The 23331-nt window shown below is 48.4% G+C and overlaps 1 protein-coding gene across 1 annotated transcript in view; it reads right to left on the bottom strand.

Moving 5' to 3' along the window:
• Positions 1-23331, bottom strand: part of TRABD2B (TraB domain containing 2B) — a 245354-nt gene that overhangs the window by 56421 nt on the left and 165602 nt on the right. The window contains exons 3-4 of the mRNA XM_036757761.1: positions 22618-22764; positions 5172-5346 (exon numbers count right to left, since the gene is read on the bottom strand). Coding sequence (XP_036613656.1) covers positions 5172-5346; positions 22618-22764 — 322 coding nt within the window. The remainder of the gene's footprint in view (positions 1-5171; positions 5347-22617; positions 22765-23331) is intronic.

Raw genomic sequence — 23331 nt, 5'->3', positions numbered from 1 at the left:
ATCTCCTTTGGTCCTCACAATAATCCTAGTAGGGAAGTGCTATTACTATCTCCCTTTTACAGTTAAGGAAACCAAGGCAGACAGAAGTGAAGAAGTGACTTGCCCAGGGTCACACAGATAGTAAATATATGAGGCAAGACTTGAATTCAAGTCTTGCCTCCAAGCACAGTGCTCTAACCACTGTACCACCCAGCTACATATAACCAAGTTACATACAATGTTCCACCCCCTAGTGCCCTGCCTCAGCAAAAAGGGAGAAAAGTGTATTTTTCCCATCTCTCATTCAGGGTCAGGCTTGGCGATTATAATTCAGAGCTCACTTTCATCCCTAAATTGTATGGCCTTGACTCTTGTGAGTCATGTGACATAGTGGAAAAGGAGCCAGGCTGGACCTAGGCAAGGCCTGAGTTCCAGTGGTCCTTCTGACACTCAGTAGCTGTACCTCCTGAGCAAGCCACCATGTTTCCTGGGGGCCTTGGTTCTCTTTTGTGTGAAGTGGGGATGATAGCTGTTGGGAGACTCCCTGGCCTTTGGAGGCTGCAATGAGGCCATGATTCCAGGGAGGGCAGGGCTGGCTGCGGAGGCGACCCAGGGTTGCCCCCAGTCCTTCCCACCCCTCTGTCCCAAGCTCATCCCCTCATGTGGGATCCATCCCACACACCTCAGGCTGCTGACAAGCGGCCTCTGCTTCATGTCAAGGCGTGTGAGGAGAGATGGGGCACAGGGCATCTCTTGATAAGGAAGGTCTCTAACTTTTGGCCAACCCCAGGGTTCCCTTGCCAGGCTGGAGGAACCCTCTTGGGAAGTCTGAGGGCAGAGCAGGATCGGAAATGGAATCAGGCCAGGTTAACCCAACAGAAATCTGGAAACTCCTCAGAGCAGGCTGAGGAGACTAGGGTTGGGAAGGCCCTGGGGGTGTTTGGTCTGGGAAAGAGAAGGCTACTGGGGACAGGAAAGGAGTCTTTGAGTACCTGAAGGATTGTTATGGGGACAAGGGGTCAGCTTTGATCTGCTCAGCCTCAGAGGGGAGGTCCAGGAACATCAAGGACATGTTGCAGAGAGGCTTGTTCCCTTCTTTCTAGGTCAAACAGCTAGTACGTGATGCTGTCAAGACTCGAACGCAGGCCTCCAGCCTCCTGGCCCAGCATTTCTGGTGGTGGGTTTCCCCACATTGTACCATGTCCCCTTGGCTTGCAGAATGGGGCTCAGTGCAAGGCTGAGGCCAGAGCATAGAACTGGGTGGCAAGCCTGGGTTGGAGCCCCTTGGTCTGATTTCATCAGCCTTGGACGTTGGACACCACGGCGGTCTCTGAGAGCCCCGGGAGAGCGGGAGACAAAGCCAGATCTCAGCGAGAGCCAGGTCTCATCCAATGTAGCCAGAGTCCGACTCAGAGATGAGGGAAGTTTGCCTCAAATTAACTGCTCCCATAAATTTATCCATCTGTTATCATAAGTGTGGCTTGGGAATGACTTGGCCATAAAATCGAAATAAGCCAGGAGCGAATGTTTCTTACCCTTGGCTTCATGTGTATACTCTTCATGCCAACATATTAACTCTTTTTAACAGCCTGGGTCTTGGCTGGCCTTGGACAGGGCGCCCATAAAAGACTTGACAAATTCCCAGGGCCTTATAGCACATAGAGGCCTGCCCGAGGCCCCTTGCCAGGGTCAAGGTTGGAAGCCTTCAAGATAAACCCCACAGGCATGATAGGACCCCCAGGGAGGCCAAAGAACAGCCCAGAGCCAGACTGAGGCCACATTGTGGCTGGGCTGAGGCAGGCCACACCCCAGCAGCAACTTGACCCATCTCCTTGGGCTCAGGAAGCATGGATGGCCAATTACCAAGCATCTTTAAAGGTCATTTCCTCACCAAGACTTTGCTTTCCCTAAGTTATCATCCAATTTTTTCCTGGATTAAGATTGTAGGCTCCTTATCCTAACCCTGAGGGTTCCAGAAGTTACCCAAACATATCTCCAAGTTCTACAGATGGGGACAGTGAGGCCCACAGAAATTGATTGGTTTTCTTCCTATATGAGTGAGTAGTAGTCTCCTGCAATTAGAATATGGGCTGCTTGATGGTGAGGACCAGCATATTTTCCATTTCTATTTCCCATGCATAGCACAGTGCTTGGCTCATTATAGCAGCTTAATAAATGTTTTATTATTTATTCATTTTCTCATTCAAGCAGTAAAGGTAGGATATGAATGAATGAATGAAAGAAAGAAAAATGTTTATTAAGTGCTTATAACACACCATGCTCTAGGGATACAAAAAGTAAAACACTTTGAGGAGGGTGACCTATAGGTTAAGGGGCCTTCGGTCACTAGAGACCAACCATGTGATCTGAAGAGAAGGATAAGAACCTGGCTCCAGGAAAGCAGGGGACCCGTCATGATGCTGGAGCCCCAGCTCTGACACCCAACACCCGGGTGACCTTGGGTAAGTCATCTCCCTTTTCTGGGTCTCATTTGCTTTCCCCACCAAATGAAGGCATTAGATCAGCTGATCTCTGCCAGCTGTGAGTCTCCCCAGGAAGCCCTGACTGATCCCTGCCGACCACTGGTGCCTCGCCGTCCCATTCTCTCCATCCACTTTACATCAACACCCTCATTCCCATTCATGGTTCAGCTCATTTCCCCCAATGGAATGTAAGTTTTTTGTCTCTGTGTCCCCAGTAGTGTCCTGCACATAGTAGGCTCTTGTTTGTTGATGGACTGATTGGTATACATGATCCAGAAGGCTTGGGGAAAACACGTTAAAGAGAATCTCTAATGAAAAGATAATGGCCATCTCAGAGTTCTCTGGCCCCTCTCACTTCCCAAATCGCCTTCCACGCATTTGTTGATCAGTATTTAGAGCTAGAAGGAATCTCAGAGGCCATCAAGTCCAAACACCTGCTTTTACAGGTGTAGACACTGAGGCCCATGTGGTTTCACACGCGGCCCCTACAGTTGGTGCTTCCTGAGATGTTTGTATCTGCAGCCCCCGGCTCAGCACCAAGCAAACAGTAGGTGCCTAATCAAAGCTGCTTGAGCCAGTGAACTTTGAAAGCACTTTAAAGTTGACAAAAAGTCAACTTTAAAGTTTCCCTGCATACTCAAGAACCCAGTAAGGAAGGGATTAAAAGCATTACTATGCCCATTTTGCAGAGGCAGAAGCTGAGGCTTAGTAGGGAGTGTAGGGAATGGCTTGTCCACAACTGGTCTCACTGCTAGTGTCAGAGGCAGGATTCAAAGCCTGCTCTGCCCACTCTCCCAGGCAGACCACTCCCACATCTGCATGTCCAGCACTGACCTCACCTCTGAGCTGCAGTCCTAGGCATCTGGCTGCACGAAGGATGCCTCCAACCACAGGGCCCAGCAGCATCTCCAATCCCAACATGCCCCAAACCCTCTCCTCACTTCTCTCTCTGTTCTAATCGTAGCCTGCTACCAATTCACCTTCCTGCAAAGATCTGGCCATGCTGGACCTCTGCCCGACACCTCCAGGGGCTCCTGCTTGTCAACCAACTAAAGTTGAACTTCTTTGGCTTGGCATTCAAGGTCCTTAACAATTTGTCATCAACCCCACTTTCCAGTATTATCTCACAGGGTTCTCACCTAGGCTCCAGACGGCCTGAACAACCCGCACTCCCTTCTGAATGACATAGTGGCTAAAGCACTGGAGTCAGAAGACTTGGGTTCAAATCTCACCTTAGAGACGTTTGTTTACTGTGTGATGCTGGGCAAGTTGCTCTCTGGGCCTCAGTTTCTCCACTTGTAAAGGTTCTACTTTGCAGAGCCAAGCAGAGCGAGGCTATTCTCTCCTCCCCTTCAAATATCTGAAGGCTGTGAGTGTATCTACTCTGAGTCATCTCTTCTCCAGGCTGAAGGTGGGAAAGGGGTGGGTCTGGGGTCAGGATCCCTTCTGTGGCCCCCTCCTCCCTACCCCCATCCCTGGGAATTGTCCTGTGGTCTGGCTCTTCAGGAAATGTTCAGTCTCAGGGGAAGCTGCTCCTGGGATATGGCTAGAAAGTCAGGCCAGATGGTGGAATGCACTGCCAGCAGGTGCTGGAGCCCCTCCCAAGTCACAGTCAGTCTCCAAGCAAGTCTTCATCACCTGCCAGCCTTTCCCATAGCCTTAGAGACCCAATTCATGCCCCATCTCCTTCCTCTCCAAGGTCACCAAGAGATCTTGGGTGGCATTAGGAGAGATGTATGGCTTCCAGGAAGAAGGAGGTGATGGACCCTTCCTTCTGTGGGTGCCACCTTCTACAGGAAGCCTTTACTGATCCTCTTTAATTCTAGTGCCTGCATAGCTTGTTTCCTGCATAGCTTGTTTGTATGGGTTTGATGCTGGTTGCCTCCCCCATTCAATTGGGAGCTTCTTGAGGGCAGAGACTCAATTTTGCCCCTTTTGTATCCCTGGCACTTAGCTCAATGCCTGGCACATAGTAGGCATTTCATAAATGTGTATTGACTAACCATGCCCTACACAGGCCACATTTGGAGCAGTGTCTTTAGTCCTTGGTGCTAGGAGTTGGGAAGGACCCTGCCCAGTTGGACAGAGGGCATCCAAAAGAATCAACCTAGAGAAATGGGATGATACCAGTTTGGGAAGAGTTTTAAACACCAGTGAAGAAGTCTGGAGTCAAGAGAGAGCTGAAGAAGCAGCAGGGAAATGATGTGGTCAGACATAAGCTAAAGCCCTCACAGGGGTATGGAGAATGGGCTGAAGAAGGGAGAAATAAGAAGCAGGAAGACCAATTAGGAGGCCATAGTAGTAGCCCAGGGGAAATGGGCCTGGACCAGAGTCATGGTGGCTGTGCGAAGGAAAAGTGGGTGGATGCCAGAGAAGACTTCTAAGGCAGAATCAACAAGTCTTGGCACTAAGTTCTTTGCTTCTCCAAGGGGAGAGGAGGACACATAAATTTTCCAATCCAAGCACTGCATTTCCCACCAACGTTTGCCGACTGACCCACTGACCCACTGTCCTTTGGACAACAAACAGTAATGATAGTGGGGGTCTGTTTCTTAATACTTCTTGTCACTGTTATCACAACCCCCTCCCCACTCTGAAGGAGAGGAATAAATGTTGTCATAACCATCTCTTATCTACTGAGGAGATGGAATGAATCCCACACACAGTCTCTCCCAGACTCAGCCCCATGATTCACTTTCCGCTCTCTACCTGCACCAAAGGCGAAGAAGAAGCTCTTGTCCCCGTTCTCTCGAAGCAGCGCCATGACTCGCCGAGCCATCCTCTCATTGCGTTTATAGATGAGCTCCTGACGGAAGTAGCTGTCGATCTCCTGGGCCGTGGCCTGCTCATGCGGGGGCAGCGTGGTGTTGATGAAGTTGGGAAGCTGAAGGAGAGAGGAATGTGCCTTTTTAGGAGCAAGCTATCCAGAGGATGGATGGGAGCAGAGATTCATTCACTGGGTCATTCAAAAAGCCACTCAAATGGGGACAAACATATTGGCGCTACCAGCCTCTCAGGGCTGTGGTACGAAGGGAGCTTTGAAAACCTGAAACAGGAGTGATGGAGAGGATGAGTGTGATGAGGGCATCAGTGGGATGTTGCAGGAGGGTGTGGTACAGGCCCTTGGGGTCCCCCAGTTTACCCCATTCTATCTGCAGTCTGCCACTGATGATCCACAGGAGCTCAGGCAGGCCCTTCCCCTTCTAAGCTAAACTGAACCCTGTCCTGCCTCCCCAACAGGATAGTGGCAAAGGTCCAGTGGATGGACATGCCACACACCCTCTTCAGCCTCGGTTTTTTTATTTGTAAAACAATTAGAGTCAACAAACATTCATCCTGGGCCTTGCTGATGACTCGGGGTGACCTGCCTTGTTCCCACCCCAACACTGTGTTGATATCCAGGTCCTCCTCTTACACAAAATGAAGGCTAAGTACAGATGGGCCAGGGAAATGAATGGTGAGAGCCTGGCTGGCAGGGAGAGTTTGTGTAAGAGACTAGTGGGAACAAGGCGGGGACGGGAGTTTGAATGACAAGCTGAAGAGTTTGTATTTAGTTCTGCAGCCAACGGGAGCTATAGAAGGTCATTGAACTGTGGAGCAGCATGACTAAAACTATACATTAGGACAATTATAAGGTCAGTGGTGTGATTGATGAGTTAGGAAAGGAAATAATATAGGATGACCTTCGAGGAAGCAAGTAGAATGATCCAGATGAGAGATGAGGAGGGCCTGCCATAGGGTGGTGACCGTGAGAATGGAAAGATGTCTGCCATTTTGTAGACTGACTCAGTAGGCCCTAGTGGCCTATTAGATGTGGGGGGTGAGGGAAAGGGAAGATTGGGGAAGACTCTTTGAGCCTGGTGACCCAAAGGGAGGACAGGGAAATGCTGCTGCTGCCCTTAATCACCACAGCCCAGCAGTGTGGCACAGAATAAGCAGCTCCCAGATTCACAGACCCAGAACCAGGAGAGACCTCCAAGATCTAGTCCAACCCTCACTATAACATATGAAGAAACCAAGGCCCCAGAGAGGCTGAGTGAGCCCAAAGCAAATGGCTGAGCTTGGATTCTAACCTAGATCTGTACCTCTCTGCTTCTAGAGGCAGATGTGGGGAGGAGGTGTGGTTTTCTCAGAAGAGGAGGTTTTAACTAAATCTTGTATCTCCCCAAGTGCCCAGGCAAGTGCTTAATAACCACTGAATTCAATAGCAGACTGCATGATGCTGGAGTCACTTCTCAGTGTCCCTGGCCTGTCTCTAAGTTACGGATGTTGTTTCAACAATTCAGCTAGCAGCTGGTGTGGGAGTATAAAACCAACAACAACCAGCTCACAGAATGCTCTTTTGATCTGCTTTACTAAGGAAAGCAATGTTAGGGGGTTAACAATCTCAATTTAATCCAGCATACAAATATCATTTGCTCAACTCAGGGGAAAAAGCCAGAACCCTGAACTTCAGAGCAAATACAAACAAATTGCAAACAGACCAAATACAATTCATAGTTACCAAAAAGCATCAACATCTGAGTTCACCTTGAGGGCTCTTAACTACAGTTGCCCAGAGTCCCCACATCAGCCACTGCCAAGAGTGAGAGCCCCAAGCAAATAGCTCTGTCTTCCCTTTTTATGCACTCTTTAGCCATCATCAAAAGTCATCTGAGCGACCAGAACTTAAGCTCTTACTATTGGCCCTGGTCTTAGTACCTCCCTTCATTGGCCCCACGTGGAGCCCCACCTTAGTTACCAATTCACACCCACATAGGCTTAGCACCTAATAAGACTCAGTCAAAGACACTGAATTAATCCAAAGAAACAAAGGCCAAACTCTTCAAGGGCACTTGGTTGAATAGGTGCTAAGAGCCCATCTTGATCACCAATACAGATGCTAATCTGCATTGGTGGAAAGCTCCTCACTGGGACTTCCAATCCCCCCCCCCCTCCAAGCAAATACTGAACTGAATTGGACCACAGGGAGGGAAGGCCATGTTTACTCTAGCCTTAGACTTCTGCCTCCACCACAGGGTCACAAGTCTCCCCAATGGCCCCCAGATCACAGGGTGACACGTCCTTCCTGGGATGACAAGAATGCAGCCTGACCCTCAGGGAGATGGCTGGAATGATCTCTCCAGGCCCCTTCCACTCAAGCCCCCTGGGCTTCAAGTTCACCTTGGAAAGCCATGAGCTTTCCAAAGCAAATAAAGGAGCGGATGCCAAAGTGACACTTTACAGGAGTCTATGACTCAACTTCTCCACTGGCCCTCAATCAATACACTCATGGAGAATGGGAAGAGAGAGAGAGAGACAGGTAGAGAGAGAGAGAGACAAAGAGAGTGACAGAGACAGAGAGAGACAGAGACAGAGAGACAGATAGAGACAGACAGAGAGAGAGAAATAGATAGATAGATAGAGAGAGAGACTCAGAGACAAAGCCAGAGAGAGACAGAGAGATAGAGATGGAGACATAGAGACAGAGAGAGGCAGAGAGAGAGAAACAGAGAGACAGAGACAGACAGAGACACAGACAGAGAGAGAGAGAAAGAGAGAGAGAGAGAGAGAGAGAGAGACTCAGAGACAAAGTCAGAGAGAGACAGAGAGATAGAGATGGAGACATAGAGAGAGGCAGAGACAGAGAAAGAGTGACAGAGACAGACAGACAGGGAGAGACAGAGAGCACGTTTAGCCCAGGGTCCCCTTCTAGCTGGTTGATGCTCTGGGATTGGCATGGGATGGCCCTCCTGCATCTAGAACTATTTATACTTACTCTCCTTCAAGCAGACTCTGGGAATTACCCTCAAGTCTCACAACAACAACAACAAACCTGGGTCTCTAGACCAAGGGTGGGGAACCTGAGGCCTCGAGGCCACATGTGGCCCTCTACTTCCTCAAATGTGGCCCTTTGACTGAATCCAAACTTCACAGAACAAATCCCCTTAATAAAAAGATTTGTTCTGTAAAACTTGGTCTCAGTCAGAAGGCCGCACCCGAGGACCTAGAGGGTGACATTCTCAGGTCACAGGTTCCCCACCACAGTCTCTAGATGTTTCTGCCTCTCAGGATTTCTTGCCCTGCCTAGGCTGTTTCTGGCACTTGTGGACTTTGTTATGTCTAAAGGTTGAGAAAGTGGAGAAAGACCAACAGCCTGAAGAATTGTACTTCTATTTACACTTCTCCTTGAAGAGCTGAACATCCATGTGCTTGCTGAGCCTCATGTCTTGCAGATGGTGCCTCATGTATGGAAGGGAGGCTGTACAGCGTGCGAGGGGGGAGGGGTCCTTGATATACCTTCATTTTATCCTGTAGTCTTTAAACTTATCCTGTGGGGTTGGCAGGGCGGCTTTCTTGTCCCCATTTAACAAATGGGGAAACTGAGGTGGGATGTGAGCCCAGTTTTCTGTGCCCAGTTCCAAACTGCCTCCACTGAACCCTACTGTTTCTCTGGGCCGTTCTTTCCTTATGATCTCCAAAGGCAGAGACTTCCCACCATTGCTCACGAGTGATTACCACTGTCAGAGATGACTGTGCAGAAGAGAACCCAGAACTGGAAGGGAATCAGGGGCCTTGAGTCTCATCCAGGCTCTTTCTCTGCAGAATCTTTCTTCTGACTTTAAGTAAGTAACCTGTCTTCTCTGGGCCCCACTTTCTCAATTTGCAAGATGGATATGCTTCCCCTTGTCTACCGCAATGGGCCCCCCGGAATCCCTGAGATGGAAGGGATGTGTCTGTACAATTTTCACATGTTGCCCACCTTCCTTTGAAGGCAGGAACTATGCTTTTGTCTCTTTGTATCAGTGGTGCTTAGCACAGTGCCTGGCACATAGGAAGTCCTTTTGGTGAGTACCGTGAGACCACTGAATGAGCAGGGCTTGACAAAGTTAAGGGGACATGAACACAGGAAGAAGTAATTTCATCGTAACACTCAAATATACTGATGCCTCCAATGCTCCTGATCTAGGAGGCATCTGTCTGTTCCATACCTACCCATTGAGTCTATGTGCCAAAACAAACCCAGCAACTATATGAACACAATTATAAAACACTTTTCACACAAATAAAGTCAGATCTAACAAATCAGGCAAACATCAGTTGCTCATGGGTAGGCTGAGCTAATATCGTAAAAATGACAATTCTAACTGAATTAATTTACTTATTCAGTGCCATACCAATCAAACCACCAAAAATTATTTTATAGAGCTAGACAAAATAATAGCAAAATTCATCTGGAAGAACAAAAGGTCCAGGATATCGAGGGAATTAATGAAAAGAAATGCTAGGGAAGGCGGCCTTGCCAAACCAGATCTTACATTGTGTTATAAAGCAGCAATCATCAAAACTGCTTGGTACTGGCTAAGAAACAGAGTGGAGGATCAGTGGAACAGGTTAGGTACACAAGACACACTAGACAATGACTATAGTAATGTAGTGTTTGATAAAGCCAAAGACTCCAGCTTCTGGGATAAGAACTCACTATTTGACAAACACTGCTAAGAAAACTGGAAAATAGTACGGCAGAAACTGCGGGTACACCATAGACCAAAATAAAGTCTAAATGGGCACACGATTTAGATGTAAAGGCTGATGCTATTGGTAAACTGGGAGAGCAAGGAATAGTTTACCTGTCAGATTTGTGGAGAATGGAAGAATTTATGACCAAACAAGAAATAAGAACATTATGAAATGCAAAATGGATAATTTTGATTACATTAAATTGAAAAGGTTTTGTACAAACAAAACCAATGCAACCAAGATCAGGAGGGACGCAGAAACTGGGAAAGAATTTTTACAACCAGTGTCTCTGATAAAAGCCTCATGTCTAAAATATAGAGAACCGAGTCAAATTTTTAAGAATACAAGTCATTCCTTAATTGATAAATGGTCCAAGGATATGAACAGGCAGTTTTCAGAAAAAGAAATCAAAGATATCTATAGTCACATGAAAAAAATGCTCTAAATCACGATTGATTAAAGAAATGCAAATCAAAACAACTCTTAGGTACCATATTACACCTGTTAGATTGGCTAATATGACAAAATACAAAAATTATAAATGCTGGAGAAGATGTGGGAAAATTGGAACACTGTTACATTGTTTTGGAGTTGTGAACTGATCCAGCCATTCTGGAGAGCAATTTGGAACTATGCCTAAAGGGCTATAAAAATATGCACCCTCTTTGACCCTGCAGTACCACTTCTAGGGCTGTATCCCAAAGAGATCATACAAATGGGAAAAGAACTCACATGTACAAAAATATTTATAGCAGTTCTTTTTGTGGTGGCGAAGAACTGGAAATTGAGGGGATGCCCATCAACTGGGGAATGGCTGAACAAGCTGTGGTATACGACTATGATGGAATATTATTGTGCTGTAAGAAATGATGAGAAGCTGGATTTCAGAAAAACCTGGAAAGACTTATATGAACTGATTCTGAGTAAGGGAGCAGAACCAGCAGAACATCGTACACAGTAACAGCCACATTGTGCAATGACTGACTTTGATAGACTTGGCTCTTCTCAGCAACGCAAGGACCTAAAACAACTCCAAAAGACTCATGATGGAAAATGCCATCCACATCCAGAGAAAGAGTTACAGAGTTTGAATGCAGATCGAGGCAGACTATTTGCTCTCTCTCTCTCTCTCTCTCTCTGTGTGTTTTGTTTTGTTTCTTCTTTCTCATGGTTCATTCCATTGGTTATAATTCTTCTTTGCAACATAACTAATGTGAAAATACATTTAACGTGAATGTATATGTAGAGCCTATATCAGATTACATGTCACCTTGGGGAGGGGAGAGAGGGGGAGAAAATTTGGAATTCAAATGTTTGTGGAACTGAATGTTGTAAACTAAAAATAAAACAAACAAACAAAAATATCTACCTATCATTAAAGGTGCTACCTTCCAGCATGGCGAATGTAGGGATTTGTTTTGCTGGACTACGCATTTTTATGGTGAGGGTTTTATCTCCATTTTTTGTCCAATGGTGTTGTAGAAACAGTTGAAAGGACAAGTTATAAATGAATGTAAAAATAAATAAATCTATTTTTAATATTGGATTTCCTGATACTGCCTTCTCTGCCTATCTGACTCCTCCTCCTCGGTCTCTGTTGGTGATTAATCATTCGTATCTCTCTCCCTGATTGGGGTATCCCCCAAAGCTCTATCCTGGGCCCTCTTTTCCCTCTAGACTATCTCGTTTGATGATCTCTCATCAGCCACCCCCCACCCCAGCCAGGATTCAGTTATCATTCCTCTGCAGAGGAGTCCCAGATGGGAACATCCGGCCCCAGTGTCTCTCCTGAGTTCCAATCCCACCCCACCCACCTGCCTGCTGGACAGATCTCAATCTGCAGGTCCCATAGGCTGCCTGAAACTTACCATGTCCCAAACAGAACCCTCCCTTCTTCCTAACATTCCCATCGCTGTCCAGGGCACCACCCTGCTCCTGCATCCTAGGTTGGTAACCCTCACCTCCTCCGATTCCTTTCCCTCACTCATCCAGTCACTTGTGAAGGTCATCCCACAGTAGCATCTCTTGTGCCCACCCCCTTCTCTCTGCTCACCTCTCACCAGAGCTATCCAATAGCCTCCTCACTGGCCTCCCTACCTCCAGCCTCTCCCCTCCCCAACCTGCTCTCCACATAGCTGTCAAACCCTTATGCCCATAGCACTGGTCTGACTACATCACTCAAGAGTCCTTGGGCTGACGTCAAAAGCCCCCTCTGCCCTGACTCTAGCTTGATGTTCTCATTGTATTTCATGGGACTCTCCTCTCCCCTCCCCTCTCTCTCCTCTCCCCTGCCTTTCCCCCTCCTTCCTTCCTCCCCTTCCACCACAGGCAGCAGTGATAAGGCTGGGCCAGCAGCCTCTCTCTAATCAGAGTACATTTGTGGAAAGCTCACTGGCTCACCGGCTGGGGAGCCCACTCCCTCCCTGCCTCCCTTCCTCCCTCCCTCCGCCCTCTCTGGAGGCAGCAGCAGCCAGTCCAGGGCTGCTGCCCCGTCACCACTCCAGCAGAGCTGCAGGGCCGGGAAGCTGTGTTCATTCCTCAGATGCTCAGCGTTGACGGCGGCTGGCCGGGCTCCAGGCCCTTGGCTGGCGTATGAGCTGGGGCCGGGATGAGGCAAATTAATGATGTAATTAGAATTGTCGGGAGCCTTAAATCTCCTCTGACAAGTTTAAGTGCAGGATGGTCCGATAACATTTTTAAGAGGAGACGTCAGCCCCCGGGGCCCCTGATTTATAGGCCACGGATGTGGTTTGGGGTGTGTGTATGTGTGTGTGTGTGTGGGGGGGGGTTAACGCACTTCACAACCCCTCCCTGAGGGCTCCCATCTCAAGAGGGGCTCCCAGGATGCTGAAGCTATGCCTTGAACCATTCTGATGAAGGCTGGATGTGGGGTCAGCTTAGAGCAGGGGGTCAGGAGATTTTACCCATGGTACCCAAATACTACTATGATATTTCAAGACTCGGGACAATGGTCAGCATGCAAGGAGAGGTGTGGGGGTGCTGGGATGGGAAGGGGTTGGTTTTCTTGCCGTAGGAGAAGGAGGTGCAGGAACTGGGAATGTTTAGGCCAGAGAACAGAAGAGTCGGGGGATGAAGTGTCTTTATGTCTGTGACTTTTGTCTTACAGATGAGGGTCTAGCTTTGTTCTGCTTGACCCCAGATTTTAGTACAAAAACTTCATGGAAAAGAAAGTGTTGGATCAGAAGGCAAAGGACCTGGGTTCAAATCCTGCAATATTCCGGACCCAGCCATGGTCGCCTATACCTGAGTGACTGACCAGGGTGCAGAGAGGCCAATTTGGGCTTATCATAAGGGGGGAAATTGCCAACAATGAGACCTTTCCCAAAGTGCACTTGTCTGCCTGGGGAGATAGTGAGCTCCATTGTGCTGGAGCTTAAGCAGAGGTTGAATGACCGACCATCGGAATCCAGAATACATCAGGTCCTTTCTGGCTCTGAGATTCTGGGCCTCTGTAACTAGTGAGTGGCTGGAGAGTCTGACCTTGACCTTGCCATATTCTCTGCTCTCACCCTATTCCCCACCCCTCCCCACACATACCTTCTGCCTCCAGCCCCTTAAAAGACTGGTGGGCCCTAGAGAGTGTGGTCTGCTGGATACAGGAGAAGGGGCACGAGAAGGCTGTGGGGCTCTGGGAAGCAGCGGTAGGAGGTGGGGTGGGGTAATGGAAAGAATACTGACTCGGAGGCTCTGACATTTACTAGCCGTGAGACTTGGGCAGCTAGCTCATTCTCTGGGCCTCAGTTTCTCGTCTATAAAATGGAGAGATTATACTAGACCTCTGAGGTCCTGCCCAGCTCTGACATTCGATGCTTCAGGGAGGTAGAATGCCCCTGCCTACCATCCTGCTGCCTCACCCTGGGGTGGGGGCCATAGTCCTGTCCCTCCCCAAATTAACATTTTTTCTCCATCCAAATAAGCGCCCCCCACCCAGCTTGTTTATACTAGAGGAGGACCTCTAGTGACCGTACCTGGAAACCTCATGGTCGCTTCAAAATCTCTCCTTTCATCCCACATACCCAAACAGCAGCAGAGAGGAGAGAAGGAAGAAAAAACGCAGGTATCAAAATAGTGCTTTAAGGATTTTCAAAGTGTTTTGTGGACATTGACTGACATGAACAGCCCTGGGAGAGAGGTTCAGCAGGTATTATTTGACCTTCTTTACAGATGAAGAAACTGAGGCAGATAGAGGTTAAGTGACTTACTCAGGGTCACATAGACTAATAAATGTTTGAAACAGCATTTGAACCTAGGTCTTACTGACGCCGAGTTTATGAGTCTCTCCACCGAACAGTAATAAAGGCTGTTTGGTTGATGTGCCATGTAGCAGAGAGTTCCCCCAAAAGAGCAACGGGAAAAAAGGCTGGAGACCTGTGACCGACCTAGCCCAAGCCTCAGCTCCACCCCAGCCGGTCTCCACACTCTATATATCTCATTTATTCTTCCTGCCACATGTTTGTGTATGCTGTTACTTGGTTTCCTTGTCAGTAAAATGTCTGACTGGACTACATGACCTGGAAAGAGAAGATTCATGGGGGGGCGGGGTGGGACAGGAAAGTATATGAAAACCATCTTCAAGTACCTGAAGGGCTATCATATGGAGGAGGGATTGGTCTTATTCTGCTTGGCACCAGAGGCCAGAACTAGTTTGATTCAGGGAAGGAGCAAAGAGGACCACTGAGGCAGGCGTGATGTCAGGAAGAAACTCCTACTGATAAGAGCTATCTCACACATGGAATGGTGGTAGTGAGTTCCCTGTCACTGAAGGTCTGCCTGCAGAGGCTTGTCTGGTACATGGTAATGGAGACCATTGCTCGGCTAGACTTAATAGCTAACTGAGGTCCCTGCCAGCTTGGAGACCTGGGGGCTCCCCAGGCCCAGTAGTGGAAAAGGGGCAGACGAGGATGCCCACCAGAAACAGGAAGTAAGATCAGATGGGTGACTCATTGGGGACACTGGCATTGCATTTAGAATCTTTTAGAATGTCTTACCAGGGAGCACATGATGGCTTGGAACCCTCTGTGTCATTTACACAGTTCAGCTGCAGGCATAAATCAGACCCAACCAGTATGCATTTTTCCTTCAAAATTCCTTTCTCCCCAGGACATCCTTGTAAAAATGTGAAAGTTTCAAATGTCAAGCTGGAACTCAGGAGTCAAAAAACTTGAGAGTGGTGGCTTCCCCTGTTCCTGGTGCTCCATTTCCCATAGCCTTCTGGACTCACGGCTGACTGACCCTCACTGGTTCATATGTCTACTTCCCCCCAACATGTTGTCATATTAGCAGCGTGACTGTGATTAGCCGGGACAGGGCTTTCTTTGGGCTTTTCCTTTTCTCTGACTCATGGAATCCCAGAATCTCAGAGCTGGCAGAGACCCCAGAGGCAGCCAGTCTAACCCAGAACTGAACAGGAATCCCCATGAGACACTGTATTAATGAGGAGACTGAGGCCCAGAAATGGGGGTTGTGAAGGCCTGAGCAAATGAGACAAGGGGAAAATGAGCATAGTGGTTGTGGGAGACAATGAAGAGCCTGGTTAAGGCGGACCCCTGGATTACAAAGGTCCTAAAGACACTGCCTACCAATCTCCAGGGAAGGGGAAGGTGCTATATCTGGAGGCAGCTCATCCATCCTACCTTTGGGACATCTCCATTTGTGAGGAAGGGGAGCCTGACATGGAGCCCAGCTCTGCCTCTTTGGAATGACTTCCCTCCCCTCCACTGGTCTTGGTTCTGTTTGGCCACTTTGCATCTTTCTCCCAGGATAAGAACCTCACAGAATCATCAGCAAACCGATCTGACCCACACACCAAAGGAATCACCACTATACCTTTCCCAGTGAGTGGTTTCCCATCCTCTGCTTGAAGACCTTCAGTGATGGGGAGCTCATCACCTTATGTGGCAGCCCAATCCACTCTAGGACAGCTTTCATTGTTAGGAAGTTTATTCTGACATCTGGTTTTTTGTTTCTCTCTCTCTCCCTCCCTCTCTCTCTATCTCCTTCCCTCCATGGCAGTTTTGAACTCACATCCTCCTGACTCCAGTGCCAGTGCTTGATCTGCTATAGTGCCACCTAGCTGCCACTAACATCCAGTCTCAATCAGCCTCTCCTCAACTTCCCCCTCCTCCCCCATTACTTCTGGTTCTGCCCTCTGGAGTCACACAAAACAAATCTAATCTTCCTTCAACAGGATAGCCTTTCAAATAATTGAAGATGGTTATCATGTCTCCCTGTCCCCTCCCCCACCATCTTCTCCAGGTCAAACACACCCAATCTCCCAACTATTTATCCTATAACATCATCCATGCATAGGTACCTCCCTACACACACACACACACACACACACACCTGCTCGTCCCAAATTCTCTTCTCTTTTCTCTTGCTATGATAATTTTCCAGGTGACCTCCTTGGCTCCCAGGGGTTTAATGATCATGTCAACCTGAATCTCTTATGTTCTAGTCCTATAATCCAACTACCAACTGGTCATCTGCTCTTGGATGTCTCATAATTACAATTCAGCAAGCACTTATTACACTATGTGCCAGGTCCTAGACACACAAGAGGCAGTGCCTGCCCTCAAGGAACTTCTATACTATTGGGAAAATTCCACATGTACATAGGAAAGTGAATACAAGCCTTCGACAAAATAAACACAGAACAATTTCAAGGGCCATGGGCATGAACAATAGGGGGAATTAGAAAAGTCTGGTGGAGGAGGTGAGGCATGAGCTGTGTCCTGATGGGAGCCAGGGACTCCAAGAAGCAGATGTGAAGAGGGAGTGCATTCCAGGCACAGGAATTGGCATGTGCAAAAGCTTGGAGGTGGGGGCTGGAATGTAGTTTTCTTGGAACAGTAATTGGGCCAGTTTGTCTGGAACAAGGCATGGCGAGGGAGGATAATGGAAAATGTATCTGAGAAAGGAATGCTGGAGGATGAACACAGAGGGACTTAGATGCTCAACAGGAGACTTTCTACTTGTTTCATCCTAAAGGCAATGAGAAGCTGCAGGAGCTATTTGATCAGGGAGTGAACTGCTGGGATGTGACGCTTTAGGAAGATTGATGGCTTGGGGTGGGGAGAGACTGGAGCCCTGGAGACCAATCAGGAGGCTGGTCCAAGAGTCCCAGTAAGAGGTGATGGGGATCTGAACCAGAGCATTGACTGTGTTGGAGAGAAGGTGTCAGATGTACAAGATAACACTAGTAGAAGAGACAAGACTTGGCAACTACTTAAATAGGTGGGACAGGAGAAAAGAAAGACAGAAGGAAATGAGCATTTATTAAGCTCCTACTATATGCCAGGCACTATGATAAAAACTTTTCCACTCTTATCTCATTTTATCCCCCTAACAGCCCTAGGAGGTAGGTGCTATTATCCACATGTTACAGTTGAGGAAACTAAGGTAGACAGGTAAAGTGCCTTGCCCAGGGTCACAGAGCTCAAGTGTCTGAGGCTGGATTTGAACTCAGGTCTCCCTCCAGGCCCAGTGTGTCACTGAGGTTGCAAACTGGGGAGGTTCAAAGAAAGGTGCTGCCCTGGATGAAAGTTGGGAAGTTTGGAGGGAGGGGAATTGGGGGGAAATGTTCTGTTCCATTTGAATCTGAGCCGCCCCTGGGGCATCACCTTATTCTCCTTCACCTGCCATATGACATCGGTTTCCAAGGCTTGTTGTTCCTGCCTCCATAACATCTCTGGAATATGACCCCCCTCCCCAGGCGCCCAGCTGCTCCTCTAGCCCAGGCCCTCATCACATGTCACCTGGACTATTGCACTAGCCTCCTAATTGGCCTCTCTGCCTCAAGTCTCTCCCCACTCCACTCAATGCTCTGTGTGGCTGCCAAAGTGGTCTTTCTAACGTTCAGGTCTGACCAGACCACCCTTTTGTGCAGGCTTCAATTGCTAATTAAATGTGAGGGAAAACACAAGCTTCCCATTTGGCATTTCAAACGCTCTCTCTCCTCCTGTTTCCCTCCTGTCCCCTCCATCTTTCCAGGATTATTTCCCACAGACTTTACATTCCAGCCAAAATGTCCTATTTGCTGTTCCAGGAAAATGACATTTAATCTCCTGCCTCCATACCTTTGTACAGGTTGGGCCCCCATCCCTGGAATGCATCTCCTCACCTCCCATTTCTGAAGAACTCTGGCTCTCTTCAAAACTCTACTCGGTCACCACCTCTGATAAGCCACCCTTCCTGCTGTCCTGCTCATTGCTAGTATACCCGCCTCAGAATTGTTTTGTATCTTCTCTGGATACATGTTGCAGCCACTCCCTTTAGAGTGTTAGGTCCAGAGTGCCTTTTCACGCAGCACACAATACTAATAAATGTTTACTGCGTTGAGTTGAATTGAAACAAAATGAGTCAAGTCCCTCATCTGGCTATCAGGTCCTCCTTGAGTCTTCCTTTGGGGAAGGGAAGTAGAGAACCATTGATCCATTTTTAAAATTCTGAGTTCCAGTTTTGCCTCAGACACCCACTAACTGGGGGCTTCTGGTCAAGTCTCTTAAGCCCTTTGTGCCTTGGCTTCCTCAGCTATAAAACCATGGGGTTGGACTCAGTGGCTTTTGAGGTCCCTTTCAGCTCTAAATCTGCAATCTAATTACCCTGTCTTGTTCTTTCCCTCCTATTCTCCCATCCTCTGCTTCTGCCCTTCTCCTGACCCCTCTGCTTCCTGCTGCCCCATTTGGTTTCTAGGTGTCCCTTTGTTCCGGGGTGGCTGACAGTGGAAACCCTCCATCCCCCAAAGGGGCAGAATACTCCATCACACACTTGATGGGCACAAAGGGGCACCCTCGCTTACATCAAAGATACAGTTGACATTTAGTCCATGAGAATGAAAGGAACAAGCTGATTTCTGCAGTTCTTCTAAGCTGAACATTCCCTGGAGTCTCTGAAGTCAACCGGGAAGTCTTTTCTAATCGGCTGGTGCCTGGAGGGAACCCTGGCTTTGGAGTCAGAAAGCCTATGTCAATCTTGCATCAGTCACTTATCTGCTGTGTTACTTGGGGCCAGTTTCTTTCCCTCTCTGAGCCTCAGGGCCTTGGATACAATGAGTGGGGTGGACAGAGCATTCTCTAAGGGCTCTTCTAGCTCTGAGTTCTCTGTTCGGGTTCATTCTTTGCCTGGCCAAGGAAAGACTTCCATGCTTTGAGGAAAACAAGGATTTGGGCTGAGGGTTCCTAGAATGGAGGGAAAAGAAAGAGGTCATAAAATTTCCACTCCCCAGCCAGCCTGAAAACCTCCCAAATTGTCCAAAGGAAACTCAGCGTATCAGTGGGCGTCACCAGCACTCTGCTCACACAATTGTCCTGTGTCTGCTCTGAGGGGCCCTCGGAGCCGGCTGGGGGAGGAGTAAGGGGCTACCTTGGCTGGCCATCAGCGGCAGCGGGGAAGCTTAGAGATATTTGCTCCGATCAGGCTGGCATCAGCCTGAGGATGGAGCCCAGGTAGGGGCTCCAGAGGCTGCCGGGCCCTAAATCCCCATGTCGGGGGGAGGGCACCCCTCCTTCCCTGTGCTATCCTGCCCTTTCCCAACCTAAACCCACTTCAGAAGGGGAAGAAGAGCCGGTGTGTTATGGAAACAAGCCTGGACTTGCACTTGGGGAAACATGAATCATCACCTGCTAATTCGGTAGCCTTGGTCAAGTCCTCGCCTCTCTCACAGGCCTTCATTTTCCTCCTCCATAGAATGAGAACAAGGACAACGTCAATAACACTTCCATAGAAGGATCTCAGGCTCATAAAGCTTTTTTTCACAAGAGCCTGGGAGAAGAAGGAGTGTGATATTAGGCCCATTTTACAGAGAAGAAACTGAGGCTGCTCAGAAAACAAAGCTATGTGCCCAAGGTCTCCCAAACCAGAGGTGGAAAGGGGTATGGGGATTAAATCTCAGCTTCTAAACTCATTAGCTGGGTGACATTGGGTGATTCACTTAAACCTCAGTCCCTCTCTTGGGAAAATGGGGATATTAAACCTTGGTCAGCCTGTCTGTCTGTCTCCTTCATGGAGTTACTATGAGGATGCACTGATGTAAGTGAGAGCCACAAGGTGCTTCGCCAGAGTTAAGGCGCTACAGAAATGTGTCCATGATGGATGGGGGCCGAGCCAAGAGAGGAGAGGAGAGAGAGGAGAAAAATGCCTTCTCCTCTCTTACTGCAGCAGGGCTAAGTCTATAGAAGCCACTGACCCAAGGAGGATATGAGAGTGCCCACGTCCTCTCTTGACTTCTCTCCAGGACTCTTCCCTATCCCTCAGGGCCCATCATGAACCCTCCTCCTCTGAGAAGACTTTGCAAATTACTGTGCTCTATTTTGTGCCCCTCAGGGAGAACCTCTGTTAGGATCTATATAGCCTGGACCTATGATTTCAGTCACGTATGGGACTCCCAGATGAGTAAGTCCCCTCCACCTTCTAGGCAATTTATACTCTTAGAGAGCTGCCCAGAGCACTGAGAGGTTAAGACATTTGCTGGGGACACACAGCCCACAGCCAGCTTGTTAGAACCAATTTCCCCTGACTCCCAAGACAGCACTCTATCTCCTGTTCCAAGGCTGCCTAGAATCTACCAGTACTTATCGATCAACTGATCAATCAAACATTTATTAAACACCTGCTGTGTACCAGGCACTAAGCAAAAGGATAGGGTGGGGATACATTTTGCACATAGGTAGGATGTAGAAGATACATACAAAGGAGATACTAAGTAACCTTAAAGTAGAAGGTAGGAGAAGCTGGCTGGGGGTAGGGGAGGGGGAGGATAGAGGGAGAAGACAGAAAAAGACCTCTTGGTGTTTATATAAAGGAAGACCTCATTCCCCCAGAATGAGGACATGGGTGTCTCAGTGGCCTTCAAGAAGGACCACTAGCTTAGGACCATATAAGGGGAAAGGCTCGACCTCACTTTTTGTCCCACACAGTCTATTGAGAATAAGACTCTTGGAGGTGCGGTGGGCCTTCGAGGATATGCTGAGGGACTCCCACCCTTCACAATTCATTCTACAGCCTCCTGACTAGGGAGTCATTTGGCCTTTCCTGGAACACCTTCATTGTTCAGCGAGGAGCTTGCCACCTCCAGAGGCTGGCCATTTCACTGTGGGATGCTGCTCCTTATTAGAAAGTTCTTCGTTTTTATGAAACTGAAACTGACCTTCCTGTTCCTCCTCCCTCCCCAGCCTTGCTCCTGGTTCCACCCTCTGGAGCTAATTAGAACAAGCTTAATCCCTCTTTTCTTCAGCTATTGGATGATTTTCCTTCTCTGTGCTTCCAAGTCTTCTCTCCAAAAGAAACATTCCCAGTTCCTCATCATCAAAGTCACCAATGCACACAAAGCATAAACCTTCACTAGCTATACGGATACTAAATCATTGTGATGTATGGTCATTGTTGTTGGTGGGCTAGTCCTTAGACCATGGACACGAACTTGAGACCATGCAGCATCCCAATTGCCTTCATCCTGACCTCTCTAGCATCTTCAAAGTCCTTCCCAACAAGCAGCTCCTTGGACTGAACCCACCCCTCCCGATGTGGACAGAGGATGGTGGGGTGGTCACACAGCACTCATCCTGGACTATGCTTCTCACTGCAGATCAAATGAGACCATACTGCAAAGCACTTTACAAACTTTCTTGGCTGTTACTGTTATGACTGCGCCTTTGAGGGTGTGTGGATGTTTTTCACTGCCAACTCATATGACTGACATTGTGCCTTGATTCTACTTAAACCCCCAGGTCTTTTTTCTTCTCCAAACTATTCTCTAGTCACCTCTCCCCGACCCTGGAGTGGTGGATGAGATGACTGAGCATCTTGGAGTCTATCATGTGGCCATGGGTAGCAATCCACCTCCCTCCATGCCAGCTGTTACATGTGAGACCCAGACAGGATTTTAGGTGGGAACCTAAGGGGACCTCAGGGCCACCAGCCCTGACCACTACCTTGGTCCTCCTAGCATGCTACAAAGAATGCTAGATGGTGGGGTGAGATGATCTGATTTTGAACTGTGGGCTCCAACATTTACTGTCTGTGTGACTGTCAGCAAGTCTCTCTCACTCTCTCTCTCTCTCTCTCTCTCTCTCTCTCTCTCTCTCTCTTTCTGCCTGTCTGTCTCTCTGTCTCTGTCTTTGCCTCTTTATCTCTCTCTCTGTCTTTGTCTCTGTCTCTCTCTGTCTCTGTCTCTCTGTCTCTGTCTCTCTCTCTCTGTCTCTCTGTCTCTCTCTCTCTCTGTCTCTCTCTCTCTCTCCCCCTCAGTTTCCTCCTCTGTAATATGAGGAAGCTGGACTAGATGGACATATTCTTGGAGAGCTGCCCGAGCACTGAGAGATTCAGTGATTTGTCCAGGGTTTCATGGCCACTTTGTGTCAGAGACAGGACTTGGAACCAGGTTTCTCTACCTAGATGGTACTGAAGGTCCCTTCTAGCTCTAATGTATCCTAAGCTTCCCTTCTGCTGTAAAGCCAGATCCTTTCTCTGAGCCCCACTTTTCACATCTGTAAAATGGGGTGAGGATCCTGTAACATCTTCCCTCACACTGGGCAGAGAAGAAATCATCAGCTGGGATGATCCCCTCTGGGCTCTCCTCCTTCCTCCCCTCTTCCTCCTCCCCAAGTAGTCTTTCCCCTCCTAGGCCACCAGGCTTTACCTGGGACGTGTCATGGTTGAAGATGACAGCGTTGAGGTCTCCACAGTTGTAATGCTTGATGAGGTCTTCTGTGGTATAGGGGGCCTGCAGGCTGCCCGCCCGGAGGCTCTCATGCTGGAGCAGGGTCTGATTCAGCGCAAACAGCACCTGGGGATGAAAGAGGCCAACAGTCAGTCCCCAGAACAGCTGGACCAGAGGGAGCCCTGCACACAAACGATCCTCTTAAAAGGCCTTCCCACCTCCCCTCTCTCCATTGCTTAATCACACACTGTCAGAAAAATCCACCAAAAGGAAGAGCTAAGTGGACTCCAGGGGCCCCAGGGCATGTAGCAGAAAAAGCCCCAGCCTAGGCTTCCCGACATAGAGTTCTATCACCAGTGACTGAGCTTGAAATTTCATCTCCCTGGAACTCATGATCTCCCTGCCCTTTCAGGGAGGGGTAGTGATCATCTGTAAGCTTTCTGCCTTGTCGGGCCTCCTGAGCATCTCACAGGAGCATGGCTGCCAACCCACTTTGTGAACTATGAGAGATTCTCCAAGGGTAAGCAGGGGAGACAGCCATTGTCATTGACATACAGATGGTCTATATTTACAGAGTAGGTTCAGACCAATTCAAAAAATGTTGGTTAAATGTACAGAAGAACAAATGAAACAACAAAAGAAGGCACAATTGTACCAACCAACAAACAGGTGGATGTATGCACAAGCAGAGAG

The sequence above is a fragment of the Trichosurus vulpecula genome, chromosome 4 (assembly GCF_011100635.1).
Source record: "Trichosurus vulpecula isolate mTriVul1 chromosome 4, mTriVul1.pri, whole genome shotgun sequence".
In the NCBI taxonomy this organism is placed as follows: Eukaryota; Metazoa; Chordata; class Mammalia; order Diprotodontia; family Phalangeridae; genus Trichosurus; species Trichosurus vulpecula.
Note: the sequence above shows the minus strand (reverse complement) of the source record. Positions and strands in the feature narration are given on the sequence as shown.